The sequence below is a fragment of the Urocitellus parryii genome, chromosome 16, assembly GCF_045843805.1.
Source record: "Urocitellus parryii isolate mUroPar1 chromosome 16, mUroPar1.hap1, whole genome shotgun sequence".
Classification (NCBI taxonomy): domain Eukaryota; kingdom Metazoa; phylum Chordata; class Mammalia; order Rodentia; family Sciuridae; genus Urocitellus; species Urocitellus parryii.
The window spans coordinates 14598617-14617261 of record NC_135546.1 but is presented as its reverse complement, the minus strand read 5'-3'; the positions used below and the strand labels follow the sequence as shown (position 1 = coordinate 14617261).

General features: G+C 53.6%; 1 protein-coding gene across 5 annotated transcripts in view; it reads left to right on the top strand.

Annotated features, from left to right (window-relative positions):
* The window catches only part of Atp2b2 (ATPase plasma membrane Ca2+ transporting 2), a 131047-nt gene that overhangs the window by 55910 nt on the left and 56492 nt on the right, over positions 1 to 18645 (top strand). For 2 of the 5 annotated variants that reach the window (XM_026383007.2, XM_026383010.2), the window contains exons 4-8: positions 3793 to 4050; positions 4849 to 4974; positions 15199 to 15324; positions 16986 to 17018; positions 18166 to 18225. In XM_026383007.2, the coding sequence (XP_026238792.1) occupies positions 3793 to 4050; positions 4849 to 4974; positions 15199 to 15324; positions 16986 to 17018; positions 18166 to 18225 (603 nt within the window). The remainder of the gene's footprint in view (positions 1 to 3792; positions 4051 to 4848; positions 4975 to 15198; positions 15325 to 16985; positions 17019 to 18165; positions 18226 to 18645) is intronic. The other 3 variants (XM_077793544.1, XM_077793543.1, XM_026383009.2) reach the window with 2 other exon arrangements.

Genomic DNA, 18645 nt, shown 5'->3' with positions numbered 1-18645 from the left:
GCAAGTGACCCTCCCTGTGCTGCCTCACTTTCCATGTCTGTAGAATGGGGCAGGTGACCCCTGCCCAGCACAGTGACCGTGCAGAATGCAATTAGTGTGCAGGGAGTGGAGCTCGGCATCTGGCCCATAGTCAGGGGTCAGTCGAGATTTGTTCACTGACCTGTGCCCTTGTCCAGTAGTGACATCATTACTCTGTTGACATTGCCTAGTTTGACAATGTTCAACTCCAGGGCACTCAGGGCTCTTATCCTTTCTCCCCAAAACCATGGAAGATGAACTGGGTCAGCTGGATGGCAGTGAGCTGTCCGGAAGGATCCCCAATTTAGGATTTGAAGACCTGGGATTGAGGGCTGGCTCTGTGGCTTCTGCTATGTAAAGCGATCCCAGCCACCAGCAAGAAAGCAATCAGAAGGGCTGTGGACCCTGTGGACACTCCACAGCCTGTGATTCCCTCACCCACATCACTTTGTACCTGAAGGCACAGTCTCCAAATCCTGTCCCCAGCCTAGTCCAAGGGCCCAGGGGAGACTCCACAGGACCTGCCTACCCGCCTCTTCCCTCCTTTCTCTTCTCACCCTATTTGCACCAGAGCACAGGGGTCGCTTCCAGGGTCCTCCAGCTCCTGAGTGGCTGAAGGCCCACCCCAGGGATCTACTTTCTGGCTGTCCCGAGGCACCATGGGACCATCAGACAGTTCTCAAAAGGAGATGAAGCTAATCCATCTTTGCTGGCCGAGCGAGTGCCCTTCAAGGCCCAGAGGCACCTCAATATAGAATCAGCAAGGGCGGCAGACAGGGCTGAGAGCTGAGGGAACAGGGTGCAGACCCCACCACCACGCCCTGGGCTTCTGTGAGCCAGTTCAAGAGGAGGGGATCATGGAAACGGGAGGACCGACATTTATCAGTCCACCATGTGGTCGGCCCTGGGTTCCCAAGCCCCTGGGGCCTTCCCACTTTACAGCTTTCCAAACCGGGGCTCAGAAAGGCCAAGTCACACGTTACAGCTCGGGACTGAAGCCAGGACTTTCCCATTCCAGAGCCCACAAGCTCTCTACCGCCTCATCAGGGAGCGTCCGAATCCTCCAGTAACTGCTGTCACGGGGGCCCATGGAGGAAGCACAGGACAGGGGATACGGCCTCTCCATCACAGAGCACGTAAAGGCGGCAGGCGCCAGACGTCCTGAGAAACAAAGCAGCAGGCTTCTATCTATAATGTCGACTCCCCCGTCCACCCTTCAGCTCCAAAATAATGAATTTCAATATAGGAGCCCCTCAGGATCCATGGGAGATTGGTTCCAGGACCCATGTGGCCACCAAACCCGAGGATGCAAAGTCTCTTCTATACAGTGTCCTGGTACTGGCCCAAAATCCATACACACATTATCCCATATACTTTAAATTGTCTCTCAATGACTTACGGTACCTAATAAAATGTAAGTGCTAGGTGAATAGTTGTTATACTGTATTGTTTAGGGAATAATAACGAAAAAAACTATGCATGCTAGTACAGGACAAATTATTTTTCTTTATTATTTTTCCTTCTGGTTGGTTGGAACTCACCGATATAGAGGGCCAAGTGTGCTGAGCTTCATCCTGCAAGGAGCATCTGTGTTTCTCATGTTTTGTTTGTTTGTTGGTACTGGGGATGGAACCCAGGGGTACTTAACCACTGAGCCACATTCCAGCCCTTTTTTTAAGAATATTTATTTTTTGTACTTGTAGTTGGACACAATAACTTTATTTATTTTTATGTGGTGCTGAGGATCGAACCCAGGGCCTTGCATGTGCTAGGCGAGCGCTCTGCTACTGAGCCACAACCCCAGCCCCCTCTCAACCACCTTTTGAGGGAACACCCATCATCACCCTCATTTTGCATATGAGAAGAATATAGGATTCTATGCTGCAGCTAAGTGGTGCAGCTAGGATTCAAACTCGGGGCTGGCCCAGCGTCAGTTCTCATTAGCACAACGGTGATGACCTTACCCCCAAGGCCTGGGCTGGTTGAGCAGTTTAAAGTTATTGGAAATGCCTGAAACTCCCAAGGGGGAGAAGAAGTAGCTTTGAGAACCCCACATGGTGACATAATTGACTGGCCTGCAGGAAGCAGCTGGTGCAGCCTGAGACCTGGAATTTTCCAGCAGCACATGTTGCTCGGCCACAGTGATGTTTTGCCTTCATGAGCTCGGGGCTGCCAGCCTAACACCAACTCTCCCATGAGCAGAGTGCCACAAACACTCCCATGTGGCCTTCTTATCATATTGCTTCTAACCCCTGGTTTTCCAGAAACTTCTGTTAGGGTCTCTTGAAACTACTGTTATCTGTTCTTTGGGACCAAACTGGGCTTCTAGACCGTCAGCCATGAGTCTTTAGTAACCTTCCCTTGGAAGGCCCGTATGTGGCAGACAGAGGCAGTGGGCAGGCCTGGTCTGATGTCAGATTCCAGGTCCTGGTTGCAAATCCCAGATCTGCTGCATGTACCCAAGTGAGTTGCTGTTCTTCTCTGAACCACCGTTCTTCTCTCAGTCAGCTTGAGGGTAAAAGTCAATGTTTGGCACACCGTAGGCCTTGCAGATTTCCCCACCGCCTGTCTAGGTCCCATGGAAGGGAACCCCTCTGAGCTCCTCGGGGGTGGATGGTCAGACACTGCTCAGGGGCCCTTCCATGGAGACGGCTGCTCTCCAACTCCCAGTGGATAAAAAGGCCTGATCTCAGCTGGCCGTGGGACCTCACCTCTCTGGGCCTCATGTTCTTCATCTGCACAAGGGGGAACACCTCTCGCTCTCGGGATCCTCTGGGGGTACAGGCCAGCAGAGGATAGGAAGACTTCACCTCAGCACAGCAGGGATTGAGCACCCAAGTCTGAGGCCCTGGGTTTGATGCACCTGTGTTTTCTTTCTCTGTTCATCACATGGGCCTAGCAGCCCTCGAGCAATCAGAAGGCCCAGCTTGGAGGTTCATGGTGCCAGGGTATGGGATTCAGGGTCACTGCGGGTCAAACAGGCAGCCTGCAGCCTGAGTCGGAGTCCTCACTGTGCAGTGGGGCCCGTCCTCAGCTGTCATCCAACAGGGGCTGGGTGAGAAGCCCCGTGTGCTGAGCCCAGATGAGGCCCCTGAAGCCAAGGGAGGACAGACTCACCCAGGGTCACCCAAGGTCACTCAGAGCACTGGAAGGCAGGCCCAGGACTGTGGTTCTTATCCCCTCACCCCACCACCATCCTGCTGTCCCTGCTGCCTGGGCCTGATCAAAAAGAGGGGATATGAACAAAACTACCCTTTTTTGGCAAATACTGGTTGCCTTCCTTCTCTCCCAGCCACACTTTTTTCACTTTTCTCATAAATTAGGCCCCATTTTGGATGTAAGTGGAGGAGAGGGACCCGTCTGTGCCAGGCCGGGCAAGATCTCAACCTTCATTAAATTTCAACCTTCACAGTAGGCCGCTGAGATAAAGAATATGTTTCCCATTTTACAGAGGAGAAAGCTGAGGTTTGGAGAGGGGAGGCAGGAAACTGAAGTGGCTGAGATAATGGGCCCTGAGCCACACTGCCTGAGGTCACTTCTGAGCTCCCTACCTGCCCTTCCTAGCTTGGGCGAGAACCCTCGTCTTCCACCTCAGTGAAATGGGCAGAGTCTTTTATGATTTGAGCCACAGGAAGCTCTTGGCCCCCAGCTTGGCACCCGCTGAACAAATGGATTATTGTCACCTGGTTATTAATATTTGTTACTTGAGCTGGACTTTAAACCCAGGCCAGGGGGGCCTTTCTACCTTGCTGACCCCTTCTGCTCTCCCTGCAGGATGTGCCACGGCCCAGGCCGGGGCCGAGGATGAAGGAGAGGCAGAAGCAGGTTGGATCGAGGGGGCCGCCATCCTCCTGTCCGTCATCTGCGTGGTCCTGGTCACAGCCTTCAATGACTGGAGCAAAGAGAAACAGTTCCGGGGCCTGCAGAGTCGCATTGAGCAGGAGCAGAAGTTCACGGTGGTCCGGGCTGGCCAGGTGGTCCAGATCCCCGTAGCTGAGATCGTGGTTGGGGACATCGCCCAGATCAAATACGGTGAGCCACATTCAAAAGCCGGAGTCTGGACAGAGGTGGGACAGGACAGGCAGAGGCAGAGAGAGGCTGAACCAGGGCAGGGTCCCTGAACACATCCCAAGCCAGGCTGTGCTCCAGGGTCCTTGAAATCCTAGAAGAGATGGGACCCCAGAATCCATTTAGATCAGAAATGGCAAGTACTTAGCACACGCATCCCTTCTGTCCAAACTCCCACCCGTAGCAGATATTACCAAGTGATCACAGCCCAAAGACTGGGGACAGCTCTGAAGCCTTCTCAACACAACATTCCAAGGACCATTTCTACTCCGAATGGGTTTGTGAGATGAGATCTATTTCCCATCCCTGGTTTGGCTATGGTGGAAGGTCGCTGGCTAGCGGAGGTGATAGAGGAAGCAGGAGTAGATGAGCAAATATTCTGGTCCTATAATACTACCAGCGGGAAAGTGGGCAGGAGCCACCAAAGAGAGTCTGACTAGATATGTTCTGGGTAAGTAGAGGCAGACCATGGGGCAGGGAGAGGAGCGCCCCTCCTCCCTCAGCTGAGAGGGCTTGATTCCCCGGATGAGGTGCCTTGGTTGGGGATCCCCTCAGCCTACCCAAGTCAGACTGGTCTCATCCATTCACTTGGCCCCAGTCCTGAGCTACGCCTTGGCCTCTGGTGGGCGCCATCTTGGTTCAGGCAACCCGGGAGCTCTAGGCCTCCGGTCCTCAGCAGAGAACTTTCCCGCACCATGGACTGTCCCAGTCTCTCTGACCACCTGAGACGGCCGGCCAACTCCCCTGCCCTTCCTCCACCAGGTGACCTCCTCCCTGCAGACGGCCTCTTCATCCAGGGCAATGACCTCAAGATCGACGAAAGCTCCCTGACAGGGGAGTCTGACCAGGTGCGCAAGTCCGTGGACAAAGACCCCATGCTGCTGTCAGGTGAGCTGCGGCCCCACAGTGGGCTGGTTCCCACCCCCACAGGGAGGGCGATGCCTGAGTGTCCCCTTCATGAGGCCAAAGGAGCTCAGGGACCTTGGTCCTGGGCTCTGGGCTCTCTGAAGCTCAGGCCTCAATGAGAAGGCCGTCCCTTCACCCCAGGAAACTTACAGTGAGCCTCCTGGGCACCTGGCAATGCTCTGAACCTTGGGGCTGGCACAGTGCAGAAAGCCAACCTTGTCACAGTCACTTCAAAGTGACCCCTCGTCCCGTGGAACGTACCTTCTAGTGACTTGGATTACTCAAAAGCCAAACACCAAAGCTTTCTCATCAGGCATGAGAAAGAATCCATCTGGTGACAATCTTTGCGGACACTTAGTGAGCTCCTGGCCCCCCGTGGTGGGTGCTGGGGCTACCGCAGTGGCTGAGGCAGGCAAGGCCAGTCCTGCGGAGCCTGTGGTGAACTGAGAGAGGGAGGCCGCGTGGACACGCCCGGAGTGACAGGTGTATGAAGAAAACCAGCAGGACACAAGGATGGGGTGTGGAGAGGTTAGGGACGGCCTCTTGTGGAGGCCACATGTGAGCTGAGCCGGGTGAGGAAGAGCCAGCCTGTCACCCACCCCCCTCCAGAGACAGGGCTGCCAGGAACAAATAGGTAACTTTATTATAGATAATGATTTATTAGATGAAGACAGACCATTGTAGTGAGAAAGAGGTCCTGAGGAAGGGGGTCAGGACCTCAGCTGCTCAGGGAAGGCCTCTCTGAGGGGCTTTGTAAAAGTGGAACACTGAAAATGTCATCCATGACAGAGGAACAGCAGTGCAAAGGTCCTGGGGTCTGAATGAGCAACCACGGAAGGTCCTAAGTACCCTCTCTTGGGAACTCAGGGTCACATGAGACCTCAAGAGATGGTCACAGCCCCTCGGCCCTGGCTCTAACCTCTGGGATGAGGTGGTTGGCAAGGCGAGCATCCTTGGGGGAAGCATCTGGGCGAGTCATCTGTTCTGCAAGAGCCGCAGGAAGGCATGGACCTGAGTGGATGGGCAATGAAGGTTCCAGAGAGTTTGGAGAAGGAGTGGGAAGGGAGGATGCTGGCAGGGGCCCCGGGAGAGAAAATGTCCAGAATCGCTGGCTTGACAGCATCACAAACCAGCCAAAGAGGTCGGCACAGGTGCAGAGAGACCCTGGAAAAGGCAGATGCACAGAGATGGACGGGAAGCCCAGCAGCCAGCCCAGGTGAATCACAGGCCACGGAGCCTCTGAGCAGAGACGGGAGGGCCCAAAGGCAGCAGAGGGGCCAAATCCTCAAGAGTGTTGAAGGCAGAGGAGAAAACCAGGGCAGGAGACAAAAGAGGAGCTGTGGGGAGCTGTGGGGGATCCCAGTGGCTTGGGGAGCATCTCTCCATCTCTGCGTCCCTTCTTCCTGCCCAGGAGAAGCCTCGTAACTGGGGAAGGGCTGTGGATGTCTCTGGGGAGCCAGAAGCCCCCAGAGGCCAAGGGATCCCACAAGAGAGCTGAGGCCTAGTGGCCCTTAGACCCTGGAGGCTCCTCCCCCCTGGGTGGGGCAGGATTGGGGACTGGGGACAAATACAGGGCCCTCCAGGTCTCCGTAGGGGTCTGGGTGAGTCCTGTGAATCTCAGGCTGGTGTCGGCTCAGGAGTAGGTGGCTTGTGAGCCCTGAGACGACAGAGGGGTGACCCAGGAAGCCACTTTGAGTCCCTGAGCCCATGTTGAACCCAGGCTTTGGTCTGGATCTGTCCAGTTAGCTGGAAGACCACGTAGGAGAGGAGGCTCTAGCCTCTGCCTGTCAGGAGGTACCCGCCAGGGTGTCGGGATGTCCTCCTGGGAGGTCAGGAGGGGTGCTGACCCGCCCGGGGGGTTCCAGGGTTTACACTGCCCCCGGAAGGCTGGGGACCTGGCAGGTGTCTGGCCACCTGGCCTGCAAGTCTGTCCTGGTGCATTGTGGGAAGTGTGCCCAGCGAGCTCAGAGCCCATGAGCGCAGGGAGGGCTGAGTCGGGATCCCCAGAATCACCCCAGAATCACCCCAGGGCGCACATGAGCCTGCGGCCTGGTGAGCGGAAACCCAGTGTCCAGGAGGGACCAAGGCAGATGACCGCCCAGGCTCCCAGGGAACAGAAGAGGTATAATTGGCCTAGTAGGAAGGAGTGTACATGGAAAGAGAATAATTCTAGAACATTCTGAATTGTTCAGGGACAACAAGGCTATCCACAGGGCAGTGAGTTCCCTGTCACTGAGTATGAGCAGGGCTGTGAAACGGCCACTGAGAGATGAACTGGCTGTGTGGCCTCAGGCATGTTGCTTCACTTCTCCGAGCCTCATTTTACCTTTGAGGCTGATAGGGATGGCACTAGTGATAAGATGGAGGTGGAGACCCTAGCATCATGCTGGCACAGAGCTATTTAAGATGCTTATTGTTTCCTTTCCCTGTCCCCAGAGGGGAGCCTGGACTTGGGGGTAAAACAGTCCTGGGTTCCTACTCCATATGTGCCCTCCTTGGCTGGAGACTCCAGACAATCTTCTTACCCTCTCTGGGCCTCCATTTCCTCATGTCTAAAATGGGTTTTGTTAACCCCAGTGGGAGAGGGTGTGTGGACGTATGGAGTCTTCAGAAGTATCCTTCGCCCTATCTTCTTTATCTCAATATCTGCCCTTTCCTGCCCCTCTGGGCTGCCCACTCCACTCCACCCTGCAGGTTCTCCTGACTCCAGCTTCTTCCAGGGGGCGGGTCTTCCTGGTTGCCATCTTCCCCAGGCCCTGAGCCCCTGCAGAACAAATACGGAGGCTAATTTTTGTTAATGACCAGAAACCATCAGCCCCTTACCTCTGCAAAGAGGCCATGCTGAGCCCTTGAGAAACGGAGGGACAAGTCTGGGGGCACTCACAGGGTCCTCATGGTGCTTCAGACACCCCCTAGGGACGTCCGACACATTGGTTTGCTTTCCAGAAGGCAAAGAACACTCCAGTTCTAGTCAGTTGTCCCAGCCGCACTTGGCCTGTGACCCCGAGCAGGGCCCTCACCCCCCTGAGCCTCCATGTCTGTGTCTGTGCAATGACCCCTGTCACTTACCCTGCAGGGCCACTGTGGGGACCACAGGCATGCATGGAGGTGACTGTCCTTTCCAAATGCCACAGACCTGGGGTGCTGCATGCAGTGGGAAGGCTCAGGCAGTCACGCACTGTCCCCCATGACGGACAGTCCTGTGCAAGCCCGAGTCCCACATATCTGCAGACTGGCCAGGGGGAGGAAGGTTCAGGAACCTCCGACCCCACGTCTGTGGGAAAGCCCAGCCAGGACACAGCTGCCCCGGGCACCACCCTGGGTGGCCACAGAGCTCACTTGGCAAGAACCAGAAATCCAGATGTTCTGCACTGTCCCCCAGTGCTTAAGAATTGACGGAATTCTAATTTTTTCATGTGGTCCAACAACAGATGGTCCCTGGAGAGCAAACTCTGACCTGGGTCTATTTATCTTCTCAGCTTTGTGTTTTAAGACCATTTTAAATTTCCAGAAACGTGGCAAAAAAAAAAAAAAATGGTACAAGGAGAACCCGGGTATGATCGTAGTGATGGGCTCCCGTTCAGTCTCTCCCCTCCTGCAGGGGTGTGGCCCTTCTCCCTCAGCCCTGCAGGGGGACCGCCAAGAACTACGATATCCCCATAAGTGACCATGCCGCAGCCGTCACAATCCAGAAACTTGACATTGATAAGACATTATTCCCTAATGAACTATCCACGATCACATTCCACTGATTGTCCCTGTCCCAGGCCAGCACAGGGTATGGGATGCAGGGCCTGCAGGACATTTTTTTTTGTTTTTGTTACCAGGGATTTAACCCACGGGCGCTTTACCACTGAGCCAAATCCCCAGCCCTTTATATTTTTCATTTTCGAGACAGGGTCTCACTAAAATTTGCTCAGGGCCCTGCTAAGTCACTGAGGCTGGCCTCAAACTTGCAATCCTCCTGCCTCAGCCTCCTGAGTCGCTGGGATGATAGATGTACACCCAGCAGGCCTGCAGGACTCTTGAAATCTCTCTTGTCTCTCCAGCCCCCCTGAACTTGAAACAGCCCCTCATCTTTGCTTTGCCTTTCATGAAAGACCAGTGTTTTGTCTTGGTTTTTGGTTATTTCTATTTTTATGAATGCTTGTCGACCGTGACCCCCGTGAGAGTCCCCCCCAAAGCAATCATCCCTCTTACAAGAAAGAGATGTCCAGACTTGGGATTTTGCAGCATTTCAGGGGATTCAAATATCCCCTAGAAAACTCTGGTCTTGTCCCAAATTGAAGCTGAAGAAACTGACACCCAGGGAAGGGGTGTCAGACCACACAGGGGGCAGAGGCAGAGCCGGAGATGAACCCCACCCCTCGGTCCCCCCAGCCCTGGGATCTGCCCAAGCCCAGCTCACCTCCAGGGTCCGCAGGGACTGTCACCCGGCAGTGTGGCCCATCGGAAGCCCCTGCATCAGCTTCCACTGGAGACAGTAGACAGCAGCTGGGTATCAGAGGAGGGGGCTGCAGCCGGGGGCCAGGGTGGGGGAGCATCCCACAGGCAGGACCCCCACCAGCCTCCGTCCCCCTCCAGCCGGAGTGGTGACAGCACAAGGTTGCACAAGACATCAGTAAGCCCTCTGGGGACTCTGCCCACCTCCCAAGCCTGCTGCCCACCCCGCCAAGTGGAAGGCCAGGCCCAGCCGAGAGCCGGACCTGCCACCATGGCCACCACCTCAGGGAGCCTAAGACGACACCGTGACAGCAGAAGGCCCTGTCTGCCACTCGGCCCGCACTCTCTCCATTACACTACCCTGCCTCTTCTCCACGAGCGGCAGCGGGGTGTAGTGGATAGAGCACGGGTCCAAGTCCCAGCTCCGCTGTTTGCTGCTGTGTGACTCTGGGCCGTCACTCAGCCTCTCTGAGCCAGAGAGGCCACAGGTGGGCAGAGGGAGTTGGGCTTGCGTTTGCACCAAAACCTGCCTCATAGGGCTGTTGTGAGGGGGACGCTCTGCCAGCTGCATTGATAACAAGGGGGTGGGACAAGAGTGACTGGGCAGGGGATCCTCTTGACACAGCTTGGGGCTTGTGCCAGGAGGGGAATCCTAAGCCCTCGAGTTGACCTCTCCCTTCTCATGATCTCTCTTCACCCAAGGAGGCCCTTTAGGAGATGCGGCTGCTTCTCCCTTCTCCCTGGGCAAAGACAGACTCAGGGGCCAAACCAAGAGGTCAAGGGGCCCTGGTTCCAGGCCTGACTGCCCTTGGGCTCCTCTTTCTCTCATTGGCGGATGGGAGCCACCCCCTCCATGGCTGGCTGACCCAGCTCCCCGCTGCTCCGCCTCCACCTCCCCCTTGGGCTGGCCATCCCAGCTCTGCCCTCACATGACCTCAGGAAGTAGGAAGAGCCACTGGACTGTCTGTGGCGTGTAGCGAGTGCTCAGTTAATATGCCTTCTCTTGCTCCCTCCCTCCCCCAAATGCTAGGAACACCAAGCTTGCAACACTGTCACCCTGCCTTCCTGAGCCCTGAGTATCTGCCAAATGACCCACTGCTGTCACACCGGCCCCTCCTACCTTTGCCCAGAATTTCCCAGAATGTCCTTCCACCGTGGCTGAGAGGTAGTGACCTCAACCAGAACCCTCCCATTTCACAGAGGACAAAACAGAGGCCCAGAGAGGCGAGGGGCTGGCTTAGGCCCCTCAGCAAATCATAATCAGACACCAGACTAGCTCTCCAGCCCAGGGCCTTCTGTCCACGCTCCCCACCCCGTGCTGTGTGCTCCGAGGGGCTCCCTGGGTAGTGAGGAGAGGTAGGGGCTGCAGGGCAGTGCCCAAGGGACCATGCACAGTGAGGTCCTGCTGCAAGGGCCCCCATACCCAAAGGGCTCTCACCTCTGCCCTTCTGCAGAGACCCTGCTGTTCTTCCTCTGAGAGATGGAGTCAGCTGACCTTAAGCTCCAGGCCTCTTGTCCCACCATTAGAGCCTTGGTGTCAAGCATTGCCCCCTGCAAGGGACTTCCAAAGCTGATCAGGAAGAGCCTGGGGAGCACAGGCTGGTTTATGCCATTCCTCCTCTGGCAGGAGGACAAGGGTACCACCCAGGGAGGTGTGGGAAGCAGGGGCAAAGCAGGACTAAGGTGGCCTTTATAAGGCCACACAGTGGATTGAGAGGGGGGCGTATATTCTCCATTCTAAATGCAGCACGTGCCCACCATGGGAGATACCAAAAAAGGAGGTCTACAAGGAAGGGGCTACAGTGGCAGCTGCACCCCAGGCTCTGCTGAGGAGGCCCCTGGGGGAGGTGTGCACAGGCCCTACCTGCCAGGGGCTCCCTGGGCAGCCAACCAGGGAGTACCCCAAGGAAGGCCACAGAGCTGGTTCAGAAGAGGGAGATGAAATCCTCCCATGGGAGTCAGGGAGGGCCACCTAGGGAAGGGACATTCATCCTGAGCCTAAGGTGGATGCCTCCAGCCCCCCTGCTCCCATCTAGTGCCAGGTCCCGGAGGACCCCGCTGTGCTCGACTTCACCCCAAGCCGGCCTCTGGCTTCCTCCTCCCCGCTCCTGCCTCCAGATACGGACACAGAGCGGCCAGTTCTCTGCTGCGATGGGAGCGATTAGATTAGAAGGTGATTTGAGTCTGATTATCAGGGTGGAAACTGGCCCCGTGCATCTTTTTCCATCATCTGTGCTGGGAGGTGAAGGGCAGCCTCCCTGTCACCACCCAAGCCAGAGGACCGGCACCTTCATTTCTCAGCCAACTTTCTTTACTCACGTCTTGGAGACCCAGCTACTGAGGCCTTGTCTCCTGGGTAGAGTTCCGTGTGACCAAGACAACAGGCAAAGACTTCAGATCCTGGCTCTGCCCCTTGCAGGGACCCTGGACAAGCCAGCTCCCCCCCCCCAACAACTGCAGTTTCCTCCTGCATCAATTGAGGGCCAGCGTGAGCATCACGTGATATAATTGCTCGTGTTGGGTAGCACCGTGCCTGCCACGCAGTAGGTGTTGTCTAGCTGGGTTGCTGTCACTGCCGTCTCCACTCTGTAAGTGCAACCGTGTGTGACCCTTTCCCTCTTTTGAAGTCTCCAGTGACCCCCTCTCCCCTGACATGATATCAGTTTTCTCGTTGGTCGAGTGGTGGTAGGCAACAGCCCCACACAAGCCATCGCAGAAAGTGTTTTGTCAGACGTTGTTTCAATGACCAAGGTCCTGACATGGGGCCTCTTGGGGACTGGGTGGTTCCTGGATCAACCTGAGATGGAAAGTCAGCAGGCCAGCCTGCTCAGCCCAGAGTCAGCGTCTGGACTCATTCGGGGTTACCCCCACCCCATTCCCTGCATGAGATTCCTGTCCTGGGAATTCTCCTGCCTGAGAATCTGAGTTCTTGACAGCTCACCGGGCCATCTGCCCAAGGTGTACGCCTTCATGATGTGACTCCCACATCTGTGTCAGGACAGGATGACGTTCTCCTGCCTTCAGGGAGCACACTGGATGGTGTCTGTCTGCCTTTCAGCAGAGCACTTTAAGACCCTAAGATCTTCGTGCCAAGGTGCTAGTGTAGCACACATTCACACATGCACAGGCATGCAAGTGCACAGATGCGCGCGCACACACACACACACACACACACACACACACACACAAGATATTACACAAATCCTGGCAGGAAAGGAAAAGAGGGAGTGGATTTCTCACATAAGGAACATGCTTTGGGTCCTGGCTCAGAACACATGGACTCCTGATTTAGGAAGATTCTAGTGAATTTGCTGACCTGGGTTTCAAATCCCAAGAGAATCAGAAATCAACAGAAAGGGTGTTAGAGACAGGTTGCACACAGAAAACATGGAGAAGGGGCACCCAGTGTTTAAAAAGCAGAACTGAGTTCCAGAAGCAAGTCCTGGAGGGTGGAGCCTCAGTATAGAGGTCCCAAGGCCTCCCCTGGGCAACATCTGGGATTCCCCGTATGGTTTACTGTGGGCACAGCATAAGGATGGCCTGAGACACGGCATCAGGCAGGAACAGGATTCTTATTTCTGCATTTAAAAAGGAAGGGCAAGATGCACTGTAGAAAGTTTTCTACTCAGAATGATAAAGTCAGGGGGGGGGAATGGGTGTCTGGAGAGCAAAAATTCACTTATGCAGCTTCTGTCAGTTTCCCAGGCTGGGCCCAGCCATCCAACTCAGTGGCATTAAACACATTCACACTCGTGCAGCCACCACCACTGTCTATCTCTGGAACTTTTCATCTTCCCAAACTAAAACTCTCCTGTTCCTCTTCCCCAACCCCTGGTAACACCCATCCTACTTTCTGTCTCTATGAATTTGACTACTCTCAGGGACCTTACATGAGTGGGACCACATGGTATTTATAGTCCGTTTGTGACTGGTTGATTTCATGTAGCACAATGTCCTCAAAGTGTATGAAAACTTCCTTCCTCTTGAAGGCTGAATAAAACTCCATTGTGTATCGGAGCATCAGTTTGCTATAACAATACATGCAAATCCATGTTTATGGCAGCACAATTCACAATAGCCAAGTTATGTAACCATCCCAGGTTCCACCAACAGATGAACAGGTAAAGAAAATGTGGTATATATACACCATGAATTTTATTCAGCCATAAAGAAGAATGAATATGTCATTTACAGGAAAAAAAATATGGAACTGGAGATTATACGTTAAGCAAAATAAGTCAGATTCCGTATGTCAAGGGTCACATGTTTTCTCATATGTAGAAGCTAGAGAGAACAAAGTGTAAAAAAGGACCTTATGAAAATAGAGGAGAGGGGGCTGGGAATGTAGCTCAGTGGTAGAGCATTTGCCTGGCATGTGCAAGGCACTGAGTTCTATCCCCAGCATTTGGGGAAAAAAAATAGGAGAGAGACCAAGAAAGTAGAGGGGGGGAATCAGACGTGGGGAGGGAGTCGGGAAGGTCATGATGGGGAATGAAATGGATTTATCAAATTATGTTTTGTACATCTATAAAGAATGCAAAATGAATCCCACTATTATATGTAATCATAATGCACCAGTAAAAAAAAAAATAGCCACTTCATCCCTTACAACTGCCCCTCCAGATCATTGAAAGAATTATAGTTTGAGAAATCTGAAACTCTGGGAAGGGGGTCCTTAATCTTTCTTGCAGCATGAACCCCTGGGGAAGTGTGGCATTGTTAAGTGCCACCTCTTCTTAGAATAAAGCTTTGCAGGGTGAGGCGGCACATGCCTGTAATCCCAGTGCTCGGGAGGCTGAGATAGGAGGATCACAAGTTCAAAGCCAGCCTCAGCAAAAGCAAGATGCTAAGCAACTCAGTAAGACTCTGTCTCTAAATAAAATACAAAATAGGGATGGGGATGTGGCTCAGGGGCCGAGTGCCCCTGAGTTCAATCCCTGGTACCAAAAAGAGAAAATAAAAGAAAAAAAATACTAGATTACAAGGAAAACCAATTATGTTGAAATAAAGAAGTATAAAAATAAGTGGTATAAAAATGTATGTGCTTCCTGATTAACACACTGAACAACAAGATCCATCAGGATGCTTAATAACCACAATAGTTGAAAAACAGAGAAAACTAGCCACAAAATCTGCAAAGCTGTAAAAATGAAACAAAAAAATATCTGAGAATTTTGTAATGTGTGTGATGGTGCACCAATAGCATTTCTATATTCATGGTGGGAAGAAATGGTAAATGGCAGTCAGAGGTTTATGAAAACAAAGGCATAATATTTTTCTCATCCAAACTCACAAACCTCTGAACCACAAATAAGGAGGGAAGATGGATCTCATTTTGAGCAGTGTTCAGTCCTCAGTTGGCTCCTCTTTACTACTTGCAGAATTAAGCAGGATGTGGTTTGGCTCCACATACTATCGATAAGGAAAAGAGAGAGTATCCCTCAGCTTGGGCTGTTACTATGGAAAAGGAAGAGGGAGAAGGAGACAGAGGAAGAAAATGACCTTCCAGAACAGGGTAATAGGTGGTGAGCCTGGAGATGATTGGGAGGGCCTGAGAACTGAAGGACAGCAGTCCTGGCACTGTCCTGAGGTGAAATCATCTTAAGAAACCCATCACACACACATACAGTGTGAACTTTAACCATAGATGGTATCCTACAATTTTTTGTAGCAAAAGAGCTGGGAGCTTACCATTCCTTCTACTCCTCTGGGGAGGGAGTTTGGAGGATGTAATGATAACTTGGCTTTTGCTCTTTTCTCTAGGTACCCATGTGATGGAGGGCTCAGGACGAATGGTGGTGACTGCTGTAGGTGTGAACTCTCAGACTGGCATCATCTTTACCTTGCTGGGAGCTGGTGGTGAAGAGGAAGAGAAGAAAGACAAAAAAGGTAAGCACAACCCCCCTTGCAGACCAGGAGAGGAGCTTTTAAGGCCACATTTTTTGTTGTTTTTGTTTATTTGTTAGTCAGCAAAATAGTTACCGAGTGCCTTCTGTGTCCACGCCCTGTACCAACGGTCGCCTCCATCCTCAAGGCCCTGCTGGGGCCAGGTGGGCTCTGTCCGTTTCATCTCTAGGGTCTTGTCCCAGTCTCTGTTTTGTCCAGTCATGTCACAGAGGCCCCTCCTTCCCCTTGGGGCCAGGCATGAGGTTGAGTCTTCTGTTTCAAGCAGCAGAAACAGCCAGCATGAATAGGTCTCATCACCTTGATACTGAGTAGAAATTCCCACTGACATTTATTCCTGCCACCATTGTCAACTCCACTAGACAGAGCTGAAAAGCTACCCAACATAGACTTGTCCCATACGTGGGCAGTAGATATTCTGGGGAAGATGGCCAAATACATGGCTGTAAATCTACTGCTCTAGGCCACCTCTCTGATTCCCCCTCAAGCTGCCACCTTGTCCCAGTTCTGATCCTTCCTCCACCTTGAAAATAAGAATCCTTACTCATTGGACTCCCAGCAGTGCAGTGGGTGTGGCCTGTGAGGAAATGCTTCTCAGGAAAGATAAGGGATGCTCTTGTGAGAAACCCCAATCCTGTCAGGCCAGGCCCAAATCCAGAGATCTGGGCTTCTGGCCCCAGCACACCCTGCTCCTTACCTGACACCCATACTCAGTCTCAGAGTCAGCCCCCCTTTCACATCCTCAGTCTTTTCTCTTCTTCCTTAAGCTCCAGGGGAGGATCCCCAACACCCAGAACTTCTGGAGCCTGGGAAGAAGAGAGATAAGAGGGCAGATGGTCCCTGCCTGGGTTTCAGGGGCAACTCTGCTATCTCCAGCTCTCAGGGGCCACCCAGGCACAGAGCCTGGGTCAGGATTGAAGTCTACTTGTTCCTGAGGGCAAAACCCATTTTCAGTGGGTCCCCTAAGATGATGAGATTGTGACTCTGCACCCACCCCCACGAGCAGGAACACTGGATCTGAGCTGTGGTCTGGGAAATCAAGAGGCTGGAGAGAGCAAAGGGGTGCCAAGGTTGAAATGGAGGAGAGAATCTTGGCAGGAACATCCAGGGGACATCAGGACAGTGTCCATATACCAAGGGAGAATCTGTGGCCAGGGTGGCCAGGCCTGGCACGAGGTATAGGGAGTTGGACAGAATGCTGTGGCCTGTATGAACCTCCTTGGCCTCACCGGGCTCAACTCAGGGACGAGGACACCCAGAAGCTCCCACAAGCCAGACCTGTGTTTATGAAAAGCCGCTAAGGAAGGCAGGTCTCAGTGGCCCTGGAGTGTAGTCAAGGTCCCTCTCTGAGCATGCCCCAGTGAGACAAAATATTGAAAGATCCAGCTTCCTGGAGGGAGAAGAGGTGGGATGCAGAGGGGACGTGGCACAAGAAACCTAGGAGGTGGGCCAGCATCTCAGGCCATCATGAGTAGCTCAGCCGCTCCCATCCCATCCCCCCATCCCATTGTCTCAACTGGAGACAGCTTAGAGCCCGCCAGTTGCAATTTCCCATTTCAGAATGACCTGGGTGTGTGTGTGTGTGTGTGTAAGATGAGGCTGTGTGTGCTTCTCCATCATTAACATGTCTCAAAATCGTCACACAGGTGTGAAGAAGGGGGATGGCCTTCAGCTACCAGGTACAGTAAGACACCCCTTAGAGTAGATGGGGCTTTTAGAAATAGCTGCAGCCTTTGGTCACCAGGGCCTGACATTACACCACTAGCACCCAGAGGGAGGTGGCCCTATTACAGATGCCCCTCTGTGCCCTCATGGGATGCCAGCCCAGCAGGACACACCAGCACCTCACTCCACCTCTTGCCTTACGGGACTTCACTGTACCATATGGTACCACCCCACTCTGCCCAGTCACCACAGCCCTGCACACCAGCATATGACACCTCACAGCACACAAGACCCCGACACCCCCACTCACACCCCAGAGTCCACCTGGCTTCCCATCCCCCACCACACAACATGTCTGCCTCACCCACCAGCATCTCTCACCCTACAGGGTCTCATTCTCCTCCTCCCCACAGAACCCCAGTCCCCCAAGAAAGAGCAACGGACGTGAATGTTGTCCATCTCAAATCATTCTTAATTGCTAAATTAAGAAAACCTCACTAACGCCTTTGCCTGTGTACAAACTGAGACGTGCTTGATGCTACCTTTTAAACAGAAGGCTAGCTCATCAGGGGGTTACCAGGGCGATCTTTAGTATGCAGGTTAGGGAAGGAAGAGCTAGTGATGGCAAGTGCCCTGAGAGAAGGCAGGATCCTAACAGCTGTCACCACCACTGACTGCTGGTCCACCAGGACACGGTGATGGCCATCTTAGCAGAGAGCCCTTCTGCATGGCTGGTGCACACGCTGTACCCCTCACTGAACAGCTTGAGCTGACTCCTGGTCATAGGGCCCCCTGGTCCTGATGGGAAGCCAGACCCCTTCATCCAACGTGGGGCCCACCCGACCCATTGGGCCAACATTGTCGAGACCTCACCACGGAAGAATGCCATCCTCCTGACCACCCTGCTCATCCTCCATGTTTTATTTCAAGACCCTCCATTGTCTGAGTCCCCCCCAACCCCACCCCTGTGGCATCTCCCCGGGAACATTTCACCTCCACCCCCAAATTTGAGTTTCTTGATTTCCAATAGAGACTTGTTGTTGTTGTTGTTGTTGTAGAGTCACATGGTTTTCCCGCCAGTGGGTTCATGTCTTTATCGTTGTTGCTTTTCTCCATTGTGACACACTGCATTTTCCATCCCTCCCACCCCTCCCCCTGCAGCGGCAGACGGTGTGGCAGCTTCAAACGCTGCAGATAGTGCGAGGGCCAGCCTAGTCAATGGTACGTCTCCGATGGCAATGGTCAGTCTCGGTCTGGGTTGGACGGGCCTCTCTCTCTTCCGCTCCCAACTCTGGGCTTTCTCTCCCTCTTCTGGACTGCACAGATCTCGGATGTGCATGGGATCTCGCACTGGGACAGTCACCCTCTCACATGGGGCAGGCGCTTAAGAGCAGAGCCACAGCCGGAAACCAACTCCACACCTGCTTGTAGCTACCCAAAGGTGCTGGCTCCTGTTGGGCCCTGAACCCCCACCCAGGGGAGCCCAAAGTGTGGGACATGACTTTGGCTTCAGATTTGGCCCCCAAGAAGCAGTGTCCCACCTGGCGTGGCCCTCCGACTAAGTGCATTTCTGCCCTGGCTTTGGGAAGATGGCCTGGGGCCTGGACCTGAGCTGAAGCCGGCATCTGGGTCTGCAGTGAA